Source organism: Miniopterus schreibersii, assembly GCF_964146895.1.
Source record: "Miniopterus schreibersii genome assembly, chromosome: 1".
Taxonomy (NCBI): Eukaryota; Metazoa; Chordata; class Mammalia; order Chiroptera; family Miniopteridae; genus Miniopterus; species Miniopterus schreibersii.
In genome coordinates, this window is record NC_138101.1 from 88,631,113 (window position 1) to 88,650,792 (window position 19,680).

General features: G+C 42.9%; 1 protein-coding gene across 1 annotated transcript in view; it reads left to right on the forward strand.

Annotated features, from left to right (window-relative positions):
- Positions 1-1,346: 1,346 nt before the first annotated feature.
- Positions 1,347-19,680, forward strand: part of LOC308567532 (cyclin-Y-like protein 1) — a gene marked incomplete at its 3' end in the record, with an annotated part of 45,962 nt that continues 27,628 nt past the window's right edge. Inside the window, exons 1-4 of the mRNA XM_081159197.1 lie at positions 1,347-1,453; positions 5,763-5,955; positions 17,192-17,266; positions 18,552-18,586. Of these exons, the coding sequence (XP_081015323.1) occupies positions 17,260-17,266; positions 18,552-18,586 (42 nt within the window). The 5' untranslated portion in view covers positions 1,347-1,453; positions 5,763-5,955; positions 17,192-17,259. The remainder of the gene's footprint in view (positions 1,454-5,762; positions 5,956-17,191; positions 17,267-18,551; positions 18,587-19,680) is intronic.

Sequence of the window (19,680 nt, forward strand, 5' to 3'; positions counted from 1 at the left end):
TTAATAACAATGTAGGATATGGGAAGAATTATTGCCTCACTTGAGATATGACCATTAATTTCAGAAGGGTAAGTAATAGGCTGATGTTACATATCTAATTATTTGCAGTCTTTGTCTTTGTTAGACTGTGAACAGGGTAAGGTCCACAGAAACTGTCCAAATAAGTCATTATCATAATGTTAATATATAAGTTTGGGAAATAAATTAATGATAGAACTGAAACAAGAGCTTATAATAGAGAATTCGTGGAGAAAGCAGATGATTACAGAGGAAGTTCCACATGAACTTGTCAATATTTCATCCTATAGCTTTTTATAGTATGGCTAGAAATACATTTCTACACATGAAAACCCAATTTCTCCCAATATAATTTGTGGAGAAATTATGTATTCTGAGTATACTGAAATTCTTGTCAATTTGCTTGAGCTACCAAATTCTCACTAGATAATACTGATCAGAATTTGAATATCCCCAAAGTTGGACAGTGAGGACAAATTCGAGAATTTTTCTGTAACTGTCAAATGGTACAATAAATGATTATAGCAAAGTAATAGATAACTTTAAAAGGCTGGTTCTTGATTTTCTATATCCCAGGGAATGATCAGTGAGATAAAAGCTATTTTTTTAATAATAAGAATATAAGTTTGTCTTTTTCATACTTTATGAGTTTTCCAGATCACCTGATGGGTGAAATTACAAGAGACTAAATAAGATCTCTTCTGTGAAACCAAATGCAAAAGAGATTTTGAAATAATAAAGCAATGCCACTCTCCTTGTTATTTTTTTTTCCTTTGGATAAGAAAGTTATTTTTATAGTTCATTAAATTTATAAAATGTTTTATAAATAATTCATAAATATATTTGTATTATATATGTTTTGTTTCATATTATACAAAATGCATAATTAAATGCATTACTAAATAAATATTCTAAAAAGTCTCCTTCAAAATTGCTATCATAAATATAGCTGGAACTTACCCCTATTAAGTTTTCAACACCCCCACTCCCTCCCCAGATGCGGGGAGTGTGGGCCTGGGCTGGTCCACTTGTCGCCCCCCCACCATGGTGCCTGCTGGGGTGAGCCTGCGCCCCCTCCCGCTGTGCGCCCCCTGCCCCCCTGCAAACATTTAGTGCCCGCACCTGAGCCCCTGGAGCGTGCACAGGCCCCGCCCTCACTGCCCCCTCTGGGTGCCTGGAACCCGCACTTGCCCCGCAGCGCGCCCACCGCTCCTCCCGCAGTCGCCCCTCCCCCAGCGGCCGCGGTCGGTTGGTGACCTTAAGGGGCCCGAGCGCAGTCCCCGCCCAGCCCCGCGCGGCTGTGGGCGCCGGACGGAGGGGCCCCGGGCGGGAGCCACGCAGGGGGCCGGCTCGCAGCCGAGAGTGCGGGCTTGGTGCGGGGGAGGGGCGCTGAGCTGCACAACCTCTGACCTGAGCCTGGGGGAGACGCCGCGGGGTGAGTACAGGCGGCTGCACGGGGAGGCGGGAAGGCGCCCCCGGGAGGGGCTCCCCTTGGCCTTCCTGGGGGGGGGGGGGAAAGGGGCTCCCAGCCGCGGGGGAACCCCAGCAGCCTGCACCTGCTCCTGTGCCTGCCCGCCAAGGGCGCTGGCCAGGGCGGTTTTGCGGGCGCCCTGCCTGGGCCCCTGGGAGCTGCGGGAGCTGCACCGGGTGCTGCGGAGGAGGCGGCCCGCCCGCCCCACTCCCTCCTGCAGGGGGGCTGGGGCGCGGGAAGGGGGGCTTGGAAAACCCGCTGCCCGGGGCGCCCCAGGCAGGGACCAGCTGGGCCTGTGCCTCTGCCTGGAGACCTGCTTTCGCATCCCTGCCAAGTCCAGGTCCCTCAGGGTCGCCCCACACGCCCAGCCAGGCCGGCTTCAGGAATCGGGTAACTCTTGTTCCCGTTCATCCCGCCTAATGAACGTTCCTCTCCATCAGCAGCAACACAGGTACAAAGTCCTTGAGAAGTGAGACAGCTGCTGCCCTGAGTGCACCTCCCAGCGCCAGCTCCGCTGGTGGGGGCGCCGGCCTCTCACAGGCAGGGTTCTAGTAGCTCCTGTTCTGTGCTTGAGGCTGCCAAGAGCCTTTTCTTCCTGGGACAGTATCAGCAAGAAATTCAGTCCACTAAGCACACTTCAGTTAGAAACAAAGCTTTGCCTGAGCGGGTTTGGATTAAAGTCCAAGAAGCCTATGCAAATAAGCAATAAATAAGACGAATCTCCGAGTAAAAGAGTTGGACACAAGTGTGGAGGGAAAAGCCCTGGGGAGATTCATAACATGAGCCATGGCACCACCTGCACCCAGAGCGCCTGGCAGCCCAGGGGTCCTCACAGTCCCACCTTGGGGAGCAGGCCCAGAGCGGCTCAGGAGGAAGGTCTCCACTTAGGGAGAAGCATAAGCACATGGAGACAAGGCCATGCCTGTGACTGATTGTCGGGGTCATCTGTAGGCACCTACCTTAGGCACACAAGTTTATTGCGTTATTAGTAATAACAGGCAACTTATGGTATAAAACAAGAGTTTTGCCATTTCTCTTTTCAAAGGGAGGAAAAATTGGCAAGAGTAAACATTGACTTGTTTTGCTGGATGGATCGGGGTCCCCAAGACCCCAGGTTTGCTGATTCCTTAGCAGATTCTTGGCTTTGATTTATTACAGGGAAAGGAAAAGGCAAAATTTGCAAAGGCTCCAGGGGAGAAGTCCCGGGGTATCAGGCGTTGGCTCCCAAGGTCCCCTCTCAGGGGAGTCACAGGGGAGCACTTAACTCCCAGCACCCAGTTCTGGGACACCTGAAATGCTGCCAGCAGGACTCAGTGGCCCGAGATTTTGTTGGGGGCCCATCGTCTGGGCATCCCATACCAGCATACAGCCAAGTTCCAGAGCCACAAGGAAAGCCCGTGTTTCATACAAACCACATTGTTTGTACAAACCGTTTAGGCACAGGGGGCCCCTCTTGACTAAACGTGGTGGGAACCTTCTGGAAATCTAAGTTCCCAGGTGCCGGCTGGGCCAGCCTCTGGGACGGCCTTCCGAGGGCAGGGCGGCCGGCTTACAAGTCTGGCCTGGTTATTTCCAGGGTGTTGGGGACGGAGGAGTTTAAACCTGTTACTTAAGTCAGTTTTTCTGTAGATCTTCTTTCTGTTATTCTGTGTAGAATCAAAAGGTGGCTAATTTTTCTCTCTCACAGCTGGGTTTTTCCAAACATAAAATTAATTAACTTAATCATTTATTTAATTTATTTTTTGAAATACGTTTTTGTTTATTTTACAGAGAGGAAGAGAAAGGGAGAGAAAGAAACTTCGATGTGAGAAATATCTATCAGTTGCTTCCGTGCATGCCTCAGTTGGGATCTAATCTGCAACCTGGATATGTGCCCTGAGCAGGAATTGACCCAGCGACCTTTTGGTGCATGGGACTACACTCAACCAACTGAGCCACAGAAGCCAGGGCAACTTAGTTATTTATTGAGCACTGTGTGCCAGTTTCTCTTGTAGGCTCAGGAAATTCAGCTGGAGCAAGACAACTACTCAACTTTGAAATTTCAGTTTTGAACTGAGGCGAGTTATTTATTTTTTTTCTTTCACTTTATCTTTATTGTTGGAAGTATTACACATCTACCATTTTTCCCCCCATTGATCCCCCCTGTACCCCTCCCCAGGCCTTTACCCTGCTATTGTCTGACTCCAAGGGTTATGCAGATATGCATATAAATTCTTACGTTAGTCTCTCCCCAGTCTCCCTCCTCCATCTGTTTTCCATCTGAGATTCTTCAGTTTACTCCATACTTCCATGTCTCTGAATCTATTTTATTTATTGGTTTATTTTGTACAGTAGATTCCACATGAGTAAGATCATGTGACACTTGTCTTTCTCTGACTGGCTTACCTCACTTAGCATAATACTCTCCAGATCCCACCATGCTGTCTCAAAGGAGATCCTTCATTTTTACAGCTGCATAGTATTCTGTGGTGTAAATGTCCCAGAAGATACTTGATAGGATTTCAGTATTTTTCAACTTGTAGAGACTTGTTTGGTATCCTAACATATGGTCTATCTTTGAGAATGTCCCATGTGTACTAGAGGAGAATGCATATTCTGCAGCTTTAGCGTGACGTGTTCTGTAAATATCAATTAAATCCATCTGATTCAGTGTGTCCTTTAGAGTTACTGTTTCCTTGTTGATTTTTTCTCTGGAAGACCTATGCAGTAAAGTCAATGGGGTGTCAAATTCCCCTACTTTGACTGTATTGCTTTTGATCTCTCTTTTAAAGTCTTCTAGAAATTTTTTAGGTTTTTTTCCAGCCTGTGTGAGTCATTGGTTCTTAGTTGGGTGTCAAGTAGACAGCATTTATTTGGGTCTTGTTTTCTTATCCATTCATCTACCCTGTGTCTTTTGCTTGGAACATTTATTCCACTTATATTTGTTATTATTGATAGGTACTTATCTATTGCCATGTTATTTCTTTATGCCTGTGTTTTTCATTATCTGTTTCAACTTCTTATTACGACAGTCACTTTAACATTTCTTGCAGTGCTGGTTTGGTGGGGATAAATTCCTTTAGCCTTTTTTTGTCTGGGAAGCTCTTTATTTCACTATTTTGAATGATAGCCTTGCTGGGTAGAGTATTCTTGGAATTAGATCCTTGTTTTGTATTACCTTGAATACTTGATGACATGGAGTTCAGAATACTGATTATAATGATGCCCAACAGCATGAAAAAAGATATAGAGACTATGAAGGAAATTAAGAATGACATAGTAGAAATAAATTTAAAAAAATTGGAAGCAATGAACAGCAGATTAGGGGAAGCTGAGGATCAGATCAGCAAATTAGAAGACAGGGTGGAAAAAAATCACTCAGGTAGAGAACCAAAAAGAAAAAGCAATTAAAAAACAGGAATATAGTTTAAGAGAGCTGTGAAACAACACGAAATGTAACAATATTTGCATCATAGGGGTGCCAGAAGAGGTTGAATGTAAGCAAAGATTAGACAACCTGTTTGAAGAAATAATGGCAGAAAGTTTTTCTAACCAATGAAGGAAACAGTCACACAAGTTCAAGAGGCACAGAAAGGCCCAAGCAAGAAGAACCCAAAGAGGCCCACACCCAAACACATCTTAATTAAAATGCCAAAAATCCAAGGCAAAGAGAGGATCTTAGAGGCAGCAAGAGAAAACAAGCTGTTACCTACAAAGGAGCTCCCATAAGGCTGTCAGCTGCTTTCTCATCATAAACTCTACAGGCCAGCAGGTTATTTCTTTTAAAGGGGGTATATTAAAGCCAGCTAGCCAGCTAGATACCATTAAATATGTGAACTCACCAGAGAGACAAAGGGCATTTTTTCTTCTGGTATTTATTTAATAAACTGAACACCTAAAAAGAAATGAAAGGAAAAAGGAAATGAAAAAGGAGGAAATGAAAAAGGAAAGGAAAGGAGAAAAAGGAAAGGAAAGGAGAGGAGAGGGGAGGGGAAGGGAGGGGAGGGGAGGGAGAGGGAGAGGGGAGGGGAGGGAGAGGGAGAGGGAAGGAGAGGAGGGGAGGGGAGAGGAGAGGGAGGACCCTCCTCTAACACTGCAAGCCTGTCTTAGAACTGGTCTCATAAAATGCCCCGAGATTTGGGACTGTAATCACAGTGGATATTTAGGGCTGAAACTGACCTGTCCAATAAATATTAATGCCCTAATGGTATGGCAAACTAACACCCTTATTATTTTTTTCAGAGCATCACATCAAATAAATTAAAATTCTCATGTCAATTGACTCACTTGGCAGAAAGAAACCTGCACCCTGTGAGAAGAGAGAAGATGGGAGAAGAGTTCAGAAGGTGTGGAAAGAGACAGGTGGAAGAGGCACCAGACAGTATACTAAAATGTGAATATCAACACCATCGACTGCCCCACTTCCTAACAAATCCAGATTATAATTTTCTCAATTTGGGAATGAGAGCTGTTCCACATCAAATCAGGTATATTAATTAGCATTTTTGTTTCCGTATGCCTTAGAGAATATGATGATGATGATCAGCTCAGCTCAGGAAAAATGTGCATATTACTTGCACACAAAATCCTCTTCTGTAAGAACCACTAGTTATAATACTCATTAGTTATAATATTATTAGTCAGAATACCCATATTCTCTGTAATCCTGATCACTTAACAGCTGGAAAATCTTTCTTATGTGTAATGTAGTTTCATTCTATACCTTAAGCCTCTCTCCACTGTTTCTGTCCTGTTTCCTTCAGAAAAGATTATTACAGACCTGCTTGTATAAAATTTTCACATATGCTTACAAAGGGCTATGAAATTTTATCATGATTATTCCTGAAGTTGAAACTTGTCTAATCTTTTCTTACAGATTGTGGCATAGAGTGCTAGTTACTTTCCAATAATCAGTTCTCCCTTCTGTGTTACTTACTCGTTATATGATTACATTTTTCGAGCCTCTCTTGCAGCTAGGTGTGACCATGTGACTAGACTTTAAGCCAGTAATATGTAAGCACTGTGCTATGTGGATATTCTGAAAAAAATGTCCCTTATCATTTTGCCCTGCTGTCTGGAATGAAGACAAAATAGCTGGAGATCAATAGCCATCCTGAGCCATGAGTTTGAGGTGTGATGGGCAACACTGTGTGTTGACCCTTCTACTAGAAATAAATTTTATGAGAATAGGCACCTTGTTTATCTTGGTCAAAGCAACATCCCCAGCACCTAAAAATGTGTGTAGTATGTGGTATAGGTTCAGGTATTGAATGGATATTGAATGAGTGAATGAATGAATTCACACCATACCATGTAAAACACTGATTCATAAAGTCCTTCCAGGGGATATTCAATCATCAGCAGCAAAAGCAAGGTCTCCGTTTCTGTCACAAAATCAAACTTTGCCATAAATCACATCACTCCTATTAGCTTCCCTTTGCTCTCCCAGATTTGCTACTGTTTTAGAAGGAGAGGATTTTTTCTTACTGTTCTGCAATGTTTTCTTCAACCAAAATATTTTAAAATCTACTTTCCTAATAATTTTTTCTATTATTTTTTGGCTTAGCAAGTTTAAAATTTTTTAATATTCTAGGTCATGCATTTCTTTCTGTATGTATCTGTTGTTAAATGCAGGCACTACTTTGTCACAATATCTTAGGTGTCCTCTCAAGTCTACAAGAGTCATCCAGAATGGTATCTAATGACATTCCTAGGACATTAGACAAAAATATTATCACCATGGAATACGGTCACTAGGTCCTAAGGATTTAACTCCATGTTGTTTCCTGAAACTGAACTTCATTGAGCACTTTCCCACTCCACTCTGGTCCCCACATTTTAATACATTGCTTGTTCTTGTCACCAAACCTTACATATATCTTTTAAACTATTAAATATTAATAATCTCTGCTTCCTTGATTTTTGACCTCAGTTTTCCCTCCTGCTGTCCTTTTAATAAAAGGGAACACTCCCTCTGCTCCTTTTTTGTTTTCTTTTTTGGCACCTATGTGATGTAAATGTTCACACTTTTTTCAATTGCATGTCATTGTTGTCCTAATTTTTTTCTCTACTCTTCTCCAAAAGTTGGTGCTATTCCCGTTAATTATTTGGGGAAAATAATTAGCCTGCTTTTCTATTTCTGTGAGATCTATTTATGGTAGAGCCCCTTGGTTTTGCTCAAAGTTCTTTTGAACCCACCCAGCTTTGAGGAAAGATATTATTTGGGTTTTGTTGGATACTTTCAGCTTTTCTGAAGTGCACACTTCTCTACACCTCACCCTCTCCTTCCCAGAGGCTTTCCCTGTAGGAGCCTATTAAAATAAAGACAGACAGAGGTCATCCGACGAGCTCTTCCTAAGTCTCTCCTCTACTAGAAGTGTCTCTGTGGCCGCACAGGCCCTGCTCCCTCCTGGCCTCTCCGTCCTTCCAGAGCTCGTCCATCCCTGCTCTGAGTGCATCCCTCCTGCTCACAGGGGCCTTGCTCCCTTCATTCTCCTGGCTCCTCTAACTTCTGTTTTTTTCTCCATTGCCACTTATCCTTTAACATATAAATATACTTGTATTTTTCATCTAAAATTAAAAATAGCAGTGTAGAGGAAAATAGTAGTGTATTTCCTTCTAACTACTGCCACATCTCTCTTCCCAGCCAAATGTTGGGGAAGAGAAGCCCTCAGTTGCTGTCTTCACTTCCTCGCTTCCTGTTCACTGCTTCACCCCAATGCTGTAGGCAATGGCCTTTGTAGCTTTCCTGCCCTCCTGACAACATTGGACTTGGATAGGAAATTATGTATGGAAGCTGAGACCTGGCCAGATCTGTGCCCTTGGTAAGGGGGTGGAGTGGGTGCAGGGCAGGGCGGGGGCATCCTGAACCACTGCCTTCCCTGTAAGGTGGGGGCCTGGAGGGAAGTCTGGGCGGAATGGGTCCCTCGTAACCAGGCGACCATGGAATGTGCTCTGGTTGGCTGGTGCCAACCAGGTGAACTGCCTTCAGTTGAGAAGCAGCTGTGGAAGGAGGAGGAGCTTCGGCTGTGCTCTCTTCTTGCGGTGGCTGTGATTCTCAGCAGTTGTCTGATCTCCACACCTTTGGACTAAGTCAGGCTGCTCGCCGTCCTCACAGACTAGTCAGCTCAGTGGAGGCGGTCACAGCTGACAGCAGGGGGGCAGCAGCAGGGGCACAGCCAGGCCTTGAGCCCTGCCCAGGGCCTGGCAGCCCAGTGGCCCCTGTGCTGTACAGGGCTTTGGCACTGTTGGGAGTTGGGGGGTGGGACTGTTGAGTGAAGGCAGTGACAGCAGCAAGGAGTGAAGGGTCCTCATGGGGAACAAACTGTCCTGCTGCTGCCTGAAGCCCAATGCCAGCCCCAAGCTGGGCCAGCACGCTGGGGGGCGGCCTCGGGAATATGAGACTCCTGTGTATGGGGGGGGCTCCAGGAACTCAGTGGCAGAACCACCAGCCACGGCTGCCATGGAAGTTGACAACTTGCATTCCCTGTTCTGTGATTGCCACCCTATCCTGCGCCTCAGTGACGTGGAAAAGCCCGATGGTAAGGAGGTGACGGGTGTTCACTGCTCTCAGGAGTACCTCTGTCCTGTGCTGACCCCAGGGTCCCCTAGCAGGGAGCCACCCCCTCAGGCTCCTTGCCTGGAGGCCGCTTTTCTGGAGCTGGCTCTTCCTGGTGTCCCCACCCCTTATTCCCTTCCAGTCCTGTCTGGCCAGTTTCCATGTTCACTACCCAGACCCCTAGTTCTTACTCCAACCCAGCCTGAAACACTCCAGTCCTTGGCCCTTCCTGTTTATGGCTCTGTTTAATGTCTCGTGGGCCTCTGTGAAGACTTTTGGGTATATCTTCTCCTTTTTGTCAGTGAAAACTTGAATCCCCCAACTTCAGAGTATCCATCCCATCTCCCTCTCCTTACTTATCCGTAAGGTACTTAAATGAAGGAACCAGGTAGGGGCTGGGGATACCCTGGCTCCCACCTGTTAAGATAGTTGATACTCAGGACAGTTCAACTGCAAAGATGTTAGAGTTGATTATTTCAATTCAAAATAGACAACTGACATGGACTCTACGTGGTGTTCTTAAGTAGGCTGTTTTCAGTTGCCTGCCTAGAAGCTGCTTTATTCCTCCCAACTGTAATTTGAATACAGAGGGAAATGGTGGGAGAGGGACTTGAAATTACTGAATGATGTGTAATGTGCAGCCAGTGCTACAGAGAATAGTATTTTGTTTGTTTTTTTACACAAAGGAGAAACCTCTGAGTCTGATTAATTTATTTACTTTGACACAAATATATCTTCAGAACGTTCGTCTCCATGGCGCCCTCTAGGTCCTCTTCCCTCCTGCAGGGAGATTCCTGTCTAACTGTGGGAATGTTGAGGTAAAACTTCTGAAGACCAGGTGCCTAAAGGGGGGTGGGGGGGGAGAGGGAGGATAGAGGGAGGGAGAAGAAGTACTTGCTAGAAAATAAGCTTGATGACAGTGTAGCTAATGGAGACTGGTTTTGAAGTAGAAAACATTCTTTCACAAAGATGTTAAAACCCCATTGGTCCATTTGTTTCATGTAAATGCCAGAGATTATTTCATAGAGCAAATGTACTATAGCTCTTATTCTATTTAAACTTTAGTTGAGCTTTTAATTTCTTTAAATATTAGAATAATTAGCCGTGTGAATTCACCCCGATGGTGCACATGGCTTTGTAACTGAAAAGTACTCGCTTTTCAGAATATTCAAATATTGTGAAATAAATGAACAAACTACGCGAATCAATTAAGTGTACCTTTAAACACGAGGGAAGTAAGTACCTGTGAAAACTTCTGCTCGCTCTGCTTGGCGCTGCCAGGTAAGCCCCTGAGTGATTTTATAAACCAGTTAGTGTATGGGTAGTGTTGGATGAGAGGCTAAAGAGGACCTTGATTTAATTCTTTTAAGGTGTACAACTCCCTTCCATGTATATCTCCTTTGGCCCTTCTAACTGCAAATAAGGCCCGTGTGTACTCTCCCTCCATTGCTGCCGAGGAAACCGAGACTTAGACTGTGAAGTGACTGTGGCACAGCTGCTGAGCAGAAGAGGCTGACATGCAGGTGGAAATGTGCCAAATTCAGTTTCTGTGGTGCTTACAAACTCTTTAGATTGCAGCTTATATTTCATATTTCTTCATAAAGTGAGCCCATTTTAACTTCCTCCCGTCGTGATTACTCCTGCTTGAAATCACTGTATACAACTCAGAAGCAACGGCTGCTCCCCCTGTGTCTATAAACTCATCACAGTGGGTAAGAGTCAAAGTAGAAGTCACGGGGGAGCAGGAATTTCCCCGGGTGCGAGTTGCTGTGTTTTAAGGAGTGTGTTCCGACGGCCTCGGATGGAAGCCGACAGAGATCTGGACGCAGAGGGACCTTGTGAGAAGCTGGTGAGAGGGCAGGTCAAGGACCAGGGAGTGAGCACAAGCCTATAGTGAGTAATGTAAACCAGAAAAGCTGGAAATACAGGGTTCACAGTATAGAATTGCCTTTTATGTTTAATGTGATAGATTTTCTATTTCAAATTGTTTTTAATTTTGGAGACACATTCAATAACTTGATATGAGAAAGCTCAGTTTCAGCAATTGCCTGTTATTAAGTTTCCATAGAAACAAGGTGAAAATAGCAAATGTAAAGTCCAAGGACACTGAAAATTTGCTTTTAATGTCTATATTTCAGACAATTTTATATCAATTTCCCTGGAAATAGGAAATACCTACTTAGATGTAAAACATTCTGGCTTTTCTGTGATGGAGAATTGAACCATGTGCCTCTTACACGGAATCACGCTTGAATGATGCTCTGCCTTGTTCTTCTGGAACAGAACGTGGTTTCTTGAAGTCATTTCCAGGGGATATTCTTAAGAGCCTAGTACAGATTTCAGACAGACTTAAAAGGATTTGTGTAGCACCTTGCCTTTATCTAACAGTATATCGACTATAACCGATGGTGGCCTCAGTAACACAAAAAAGACACTAAGGTCCTGTCATCCAGTGTTGTTATTACTCACCAACTGCTCACACAGCCTTTTGTGTCCTGACCTCATGAGCTTTGCTAATTTGCTGGCTCAAGGTGCTCTCTCAGGGGACCCTTCCTCCTGCTACCCCTGAGGGGTGCGTAGGAAGGAACTGGCAATACTATGAGGAAAAACCTCTGGGCAGCAGATCTTCACTCTTTCCATGAACTATTTTAAACCCTCTTTTTTTCGTGACAATATTAATAAGCATTTGATGTAAAAGATTAGAAAATATAGAAAAGTCACTTGCTTATGCTGAGAACACCCAGAACGTTTATTAATATTTCGGTGTTTATTCTTCCTGAACCTTTCGTATGCATATAAACATAACATTTGATTCTACAAAAATGAGGTCATTGTTTGTGTGCCACTTTATAGCTCTTTGTTATAAAGAGAAGTAATGACATAAAGCCCCTGGACCTGTGCCTGACCCCTGGAGGGCGCTCCAAGCAGTATTTCTATGCAACTGCGCGCAGCTCTGCTGCAGGCCTTTTCATAACTGTCCCTGTACCTTCAGATGGTTGGAGCATCACTCAGGTGCCCAGTCTTTAGGATGGCCATTGTCCAAAGTGAAACCATACACACTCCCATTATAATGCTTTATTCTGGGACCCAGATAAAAACAGATGCATTGTACTGACCTGTAGACTTCAGATGGTATACTTTCTTATATTTTGATTAGGATGTCATTTTGCAGTTAAGGTATTTTAACAGTAAATGTTCTTATCCCAAAGTAAAGTCACCATTGGTTTTTCACTGGACAGCAGAACTTCTCTTTTAGGTTTTTTGGGGATTTTGTGTCTCTAATTCTGAGTAACTACTACTCTAAGATCTGAAAGAAGTGCTGATCTTAGATGACAAATCAGAAGATTGCATTAGGTAAAATCTTAGGAGTTATAAGAGAATTGGGAGAAACTTAACTGACTTGGGGTACACTGAAATAGTTAGATATTTACTGGGCACCATTCCAGATGCAGGACAAACAGTGATAGTCAAGGCCAGGCTCCCACCCTAGCAAAGGTTTCTACATTCTAGAGGATCCTAGGCGCGGAGAGCACATGGACAGTCAAGAAAGTCAGGGTTAAAGACGGCTGCTCCCTTTAGTGACACTGAGCCGGTCTGAAAATGAGGGAGCCCTGTGAACACGCTCCAGGCAGTTCCTCAGGTGGGGGTGCGCAGAGTGCAGGCCACGAACAGCAGGCACGGGTGGGGGGGGGGGCTGCGGAGACTGACGGGCGCCGGGAGGAGGAAGGCAGTGCGTTCAGAGCTGCATGCCCGTGGGCCTTGACAAAAAATACAAATTTTAGTCTAGTAATGGGAAACCACTGGAGGATTATATGTAGGGAAATGATGCTAATTGTATAAAGAGAGAGAGGAACAGCGAGGGAGAGAGAGAGAAGCTCCCGTGTGAGAAGGGCGGATGCAGGGGTGTCAGGTAGATGGCGGGCAGAGTAGCGCAGGGGAGTCAACCGTGGATTGAACAGAAATTGTAAGGGCCTAAAATGGGCCGAGTTAAGGAAATTAAGTCTAAATGTAGTAACACGATAGGAATGACAAGTCACAGAAAAATAAACTAGTACATCCCCACCTTAGACTACTATGGAGCTATAAAAAATAAAATATCTCTTTCCTGCTGTGTGGTGATCTCCAGGATAAGTTACATGGAAAAGGAAGGAGGGGACATAAAGTGATGTACATGACAAAGCAGGGGAAATATGTATTTGCTTATTTTTAAAAAATGCTGAAATTCCTGCTAATTGTGTGACTTTGGTTCCTTTCCCTTCAACGGGCAGCCAAGGCTCACATTTACTTAAGATGACGTGGGGGTGCTGGTTAATGAGCGGGCACTTCATACACTTCCTCTGAAGTGATGCTAAATGTTCATATTTTGCTTTTGAATTAATTTATGAAAGCTTTTTTGTCATTTCTTGGTGCTCTATATATAGTATATAAATTCCTCTTGCATTTCATTTGACCCTTACAGTGTTTTGAGTTCAGTAATATAGGAATTATATCTGTTTTACATGTGAGAAGACAGGCTCTGAGTGGTATAAATTGAGTTTTCCGAGGTTTGAACATCAGGTTGCTGGAGCAGGAATGTGAATTTCAGATGGATGGACACAGGGATGGGACTGATAGAGTGACATGTCATGTGATCAGCTTTGGGGATACTACCTTTTTTCACACACCCTTTTTCTAGTGTATTAGAGTAATTAAACTTCAGGGTTAAAACAGTAACATTCCATAATTTGAGATGAAATGGAGGTAAATTGTTACTCAGGAATGTTCCTAAAAGTCCAAGACACTGAGCAAAGAACCTTTAAAAATACATAATGGAAGAACGGTGAACTTCACTGTGGGAACTGTCACGTCTCAGTCACAGTCACTGACACGTGTTGAGGACTCAAACAAGGCAGCCCTGAGATCCAAGGCGAGGCCGCTGCAGAGGGGGTTTGGAAGCCAGAGCTGGGACGGGCGGAGGCTTCCTAGGAAGCAAGGCTCAAGGAGCAGCAGCCTGGGGGCCCCAGGGGCTCACCCTGTGCCCTTGGGTGGGGCAGCCAGCTCCAGGCCAGGGGGAAGGAGCCACCTGCCTGGGGGGAAAGTGCAGACTCAGAGAGAGAAAATCATTAGTGTATAATCCACTTGTTAGAGTCTAAATTTCGTGTTATGGGTCAGAAAACTAATACAATGTATAGTAAATACAATGTGTAGTATAAGGGCTAGAGCAGTGAGTACATGCAGGAACCTTAAGTAAACAGGTGCCCAGCAGTTGGCCTAGAAACTTCTGACATTTCTATTTCATTGGAATAAATTGAAATCAATGTCTTTCTGAAAAATGCTGCTTAAAACCACACTATAAAATAGTGATGCAGTATTTGTCATTAGCAAAAAGTGGAAGTTATATATATATAAAATTGTTGGAGGCTATAAACAGTAAATATTTTATGAAAGGCTCATGCAAATTAATAACCTTAGGGTTCTCGTGGGCACAATACATACAGTACCTGTAAACAAAAGGCAACTCACCAAAGTGGAAATAACACTGTTAACTGTGGTCAAACCATATAATCAAAGAAATGCAAATTAGAGACACTGTGAGGTTCCTCATTCACATAACTGGGATTTCTTTAAGTATTAAAGCTGGGGTAGAAGCTAAAACTGGTATGTTTGGAGGCATTATACTCTAGTGTGCCCTCACCTGTTTTAGAAAGCAACTTAGTTGTATGCATTGAGCCATAAAAACAACCTAACCTTTCGGTCTAGTCATTTCATTTTAAAGAGCTTTTCTAAGGAGATTCAAAAGATTGTTTAAAACCACTGACTTGTATGACCAGAGTTCACAGAGTAAAAACCAAGGTGCTCCTTGATTCAGGAATTAAATGAGCTTCTCAGAACTCGTCTCAGTTCTGCTCCTGTGGATTTCTCCTGAAAAGGCTTCCTCCTCATGCTGGTAAAGTCAGCGCCCAGAGCTCCAGAGGCCCTAAGGGTCCTAGAGGTCAGCTCTGCCTTTCTCTGAGGTTCCTGGGAGGTGCCAGACCAGCTGGGATTGATCGGCCAGCCCTGGGGCATGTGCCTGCCCTAGAACTGGGTGTAGGGTAGGGGAAGCTCCAGCTTTTTTTGTTGTTACTTGAGCTAATTTTGTTTTTTTCTGCATATTGTCATTTCTTTCATTCCAGCCTTCTTGATTTTTATATTTAGAGCCATAGCAGCACATCTTGTTTTGGGGTGTGTGTGTGTGTGTGTGTGTGTAAGCCTACTGCTTCCTTGACTGAAGTACATACTTTTCTTGGGCTTTCCAGTGAAATTACTAATTTAGCTATATCATGGCATAGGCACCTATACAAACATGGCTACTTATGCAAATGTGTTATTTTTTATTCAAATTCAGTATATTTGCATTATTTTTGGTAGGAAATAGTCTTGAATTCTCTCAGCAGCTGGAGGTTACAGGCTGCTCTTATAGTCTCTCTCACTTTGTGCACAACTGCGTTAGTTTATTTTTCCAAATAGCTCACATTGTCTCATTTTTCAAATATGTGGGGAAAATCAGTTAAAATAATTGTATGAGTTTTTTACAAAAAAATGTTGAATAGAATAGTATCTTCAAAAGCAATTTAATAAACTTGAAATTCAGGGAAGGAGCTTCCTTGAAGCACAAGGCAATTGGTTCAGTTATTTAATTTCTCTGCTGGCGGGACTGTCAAAGCCGACGGCTCAGATGTCTGCTAACCAGCCAGTCCCCAATGATGTTTGGGCAACATTCTAACTGTGTTACTCGGAGGGGAAAGTCTTCTAGGTAAATACATTTGGAAATGATGTTAGACTTTATTCATTACTATAGTTTTAACATATCAGTGAGCATTTTGATTCTCCAAGAACCAGGGCTATAGTCTATTTATATTTGACCTCCAAATGCCCTTTTAAAAACAGGCCCATTATTATGTGATGTGGGGAATGTCGCCTGAACCATTATTCCATCAGGACCTTGGTCCACTTTCTTACAAGTTTGGTTAAATGGTTTGAGATGGACATTGCTAAGGCATATCAGAGGGTTTGTTTTTTTAAATGACAACTTTATAATCGCATATAGTGGGGAACTTTGTGTTATTAAAATTCAAGTACGTGTTTGGTATTCTTGCCTAAGTAGAAGATTATCCCACTTCGATGCAAGGTGCGCTGCAAGGGACCTACTTTATGTGGTCTCAGCAGATTTCATGTTTGCAAACAGCCCTATGATCAGGCCGAGAAAGAATTCTTATTGAAGCCCCAAATTAATCATGGGGCATGGAAGGAAGAAGTGAGAGTTTAGCTTTGGAAATTGAGGGCAGAACTAAAAAATCACTTTGTCAAAAGTATAAAAAGTTACCGTCATGAAACTATTCCTGTAGATTAGAGGACTGAGCTCTTATGCTGTCCTTTAAAATGCACCACGATGAACAGCCCCAAGTAAGCCTCAGCTAACTAAGTAAATTCACTATCTGAATGGAGTTAGAATCAGCCCATGTGTGTAAAGAACATTTTCCAAAAGCAGCTCACTTGATTTGGGCCTATTTGATGTATTAGCTTGCATCTGACGCCAGTTGGCCACAGTGTAACTTGCTTCTTGAGACTGTTTCTGGAATGAGCTAGTAATATCAGCATAAAAGAGAGTGACTATATTTCTAATTGATAAGTGGAAGGAGGAAAGCACATATATGATACCCCAATTTAAATTAGATTATTTATGTGCAAGTTAAAAAAAGTCTAAGATATAGACTGGGTTGATTCCTCATATCTAGAAAGATCTTGCAATTTTTAATAACCCTGGTAGAATTTTTATGTTGTTGCCTTCACTAAAATTGTTTTGTTACCATTACTTAAAAACTTTTTTGCCCGGCTGGGCGTTGCCCAGCAGTTGAGTGTCGAACTGGGATCCAGGTGATCAGGGTTTGATTCCCAGTCAGGGCACATGCCTGGGTTGCAGGCTCGATCAATGACTCTCTCTCATCATTGACGTTTCTATCTCTCTCTCTCCCTCTCCTTTCCTTCCTCTGAGATCAATAAAGATATATTTTTTTAAAAATGAAAACAAAAAAAGAACCTCTTTCAACTTCGTTTAAGTGATTAAAATGGATGTATAGTTATTTTTTCAATTTTGTATTTTTCTACTCAACTAAATCAGTATGCTTATTTCTCTTCTTCCTATACAGAGTGGTATTTACAGTTAATCCCTTCCTACCATCCCAGGGCAAGGACAGTTTTCCTAAAGAAATATCAAATGCATGGTAAGTCAAGATAGAATTTAGGTCACAGTTAGGTTTTTATTTGAACAAATCAAAAAAATCAGTTGTTTATGTATGAGGATTGAATTTGTGATTTTGGCTTTATTTTACATAGCGCTCAACCAAATGCTCCATCCTCCCCACATCTAGAGCTTTCCAGCTCCTCCCAGCTCCCTCACCTGCTGCAGGGCTGCCCGGGGGCATCAGAGCAGACAGGCCTGCGGGGCCCCAGAAGCTCAGCATCAGCAGGGAAACTAGTGTCAGCTTCCTGTGCCCTGTTTGTTTTAGGAAAAGAGTCAGAACTGTAGGATTTTATCACCCTGCTTGCCTGCTTATTTTCCTTAATGTTATGTTAAATCGTGTTTTCTTGCTTAAAAAGGCTCACTGACCAAGCTTTCAGTTGATTAGACAGCAGAGGCACGAGAAGGGCAGGCTCCAGTGTATCTGAATTAACGCAGCGCAGTAACAGTGGGGCTTTTTAACTTGCCTTTTCATGGTACGTGTGCATTTTGACTTTCTGGAGCTGATCGTTTTCGGTAGGATTGCTGTATTTCTGTTTCTTCCAGAACCATGGGCTGCTCTCATGTAGAGAGGGGGAGACAGTAAAGGAAAAGCTGCCTTCAGTCCTAGGAAGGTGCCTGTGATGCCCGCCCCACCTTCGAGGAGGCAGCGGGGGGAACAAAGTGCAGCCCAGGACCCTCTTTGGAGCTTTTGGTTTTTTTATATCTTTTTGAGAGCAAAACAGTTTTGTGCATTGTAGGTGTTTAGTTAGGTTAGCCACACTCATTTTACAATTTAAACTAGATGGGATCCTTTGTAAGATATTCCAGTTGGTTACCAGTCAGTGGTGCAGGATGCTTCCAGGGGCCTGGCCAGAAACTGGTTCTTGGAGCCATCAACTGCTAGATGCTGGTGACTCACGTAAAGTGGGTGTAAATGCAGAATTAGGAACCAGGGCTGAGCAGTGGCTCAGAGATGCAGCAGTTAAACTTGTTCATTAGCTGATTCTCACCCGGCCTAATTAGCTTTGCCTTTTCTTCAGTACATGGAGCGGCTTTGATTTGTACCTAGAATCTCTCTTAGGTCAAAACAGTAAAACATAGGTCAAAGTTTTACTTTATGGGACTCCTCTTGCCAAGTGATTTAAATTATAAATTGTCAAGAAGTGATAAAGGAAATGGAGTGAAATTTGTCTTATTTTGTGTCTTGGTATCTGTCAGGGAATCATAACTTTTGTTTCCCTGAGGCATTTGTATCTGCATTGATCACTTATTCATTTTATTCTTAGTGCAAGGAAAGAGGAGGAACAGCTCTTCACACCATGTAAGTAAACACTTGAAAAGTTAAGTAAGAAATTAATAATATGAATTAAATTGTCTACCATGATTTTTAAAAGTATATAATGGACCCAGTGTCATCGGCATGTCCCTTTTTTGGTAGATTTTCTAAATCACTTCTGTTATCTTAATTATCAAACTGTTATCTTAATTATCAAACTTACATATTCAGGAAAGTTTTTGGCTTAGTAATCCCCATTTTTTAAGGGGTTCTGACCTTTAAGTTAAATTTCAACAATATGGTTGTGATAGAAAGATCTGCCTTAAATTTTTACCTTAACTTTTAATCTTGTTTTTTAGCACCATCTATTGACTTATTGTCATAGCAGCTGAAAGCTTAGCTTTCTCAACTCCAGCGTGGCCTTCTTTCCCTCTCCCTGTCCTCTCAACATGGAACATGGTTGTTATTAAATCAGAATCAATGTTTACACTATTATATTATGTAAATACTTTTTACTGCTGAGCCATATAGTTCTGTGGCTGTGCCTCTTCCTTGTATACCCTTCATTCTTTTTCTCAAATACAGGGTGTCCCAAAAGATGTGTATGCACATTGAATGATTATAAAGTCAGTGTTTGTTAACATATAGTTCAGTTTCAGAATTTGAAAGAATCTACAGAAGTGAATCATTTTTTGGTCAGTTCCTGTTTTCAAACTGATGACCGTTCTGGTCCAGGCACAGATGATAAGGCAAAGCAATGGAATCACAAACAGCAAGAATTATTTGGTTCTGTATTTTGCTCCCTCAATTTGTTGACTGTTGCTGGTTCTGTACTGTAAACTTTATCTTTTATGAATCCCTATGAAAGAAGGTCTAGTGGGTTGTTAGGATAAGTTTTCTCTGCTCAAAGCTTAGTCTGTCTCCCCCCATTATTTCAAATCAGTTAAACCTGGAAAGGAGTGGAAATTGAGTGTGTTACCAGCTGTTACAGTGTGTATACAGTTTTGGGACCCCTATGTGACTGAAACTTGAGCACTTCTCCAGGACAGTCCCAACCCCTTCTTCCTAGTCACCATGACCTCACACAGCCAGATGCAGCAAGTAGGCTGGTCTCCCTGCTTTCAAAATAAATTTTTTTC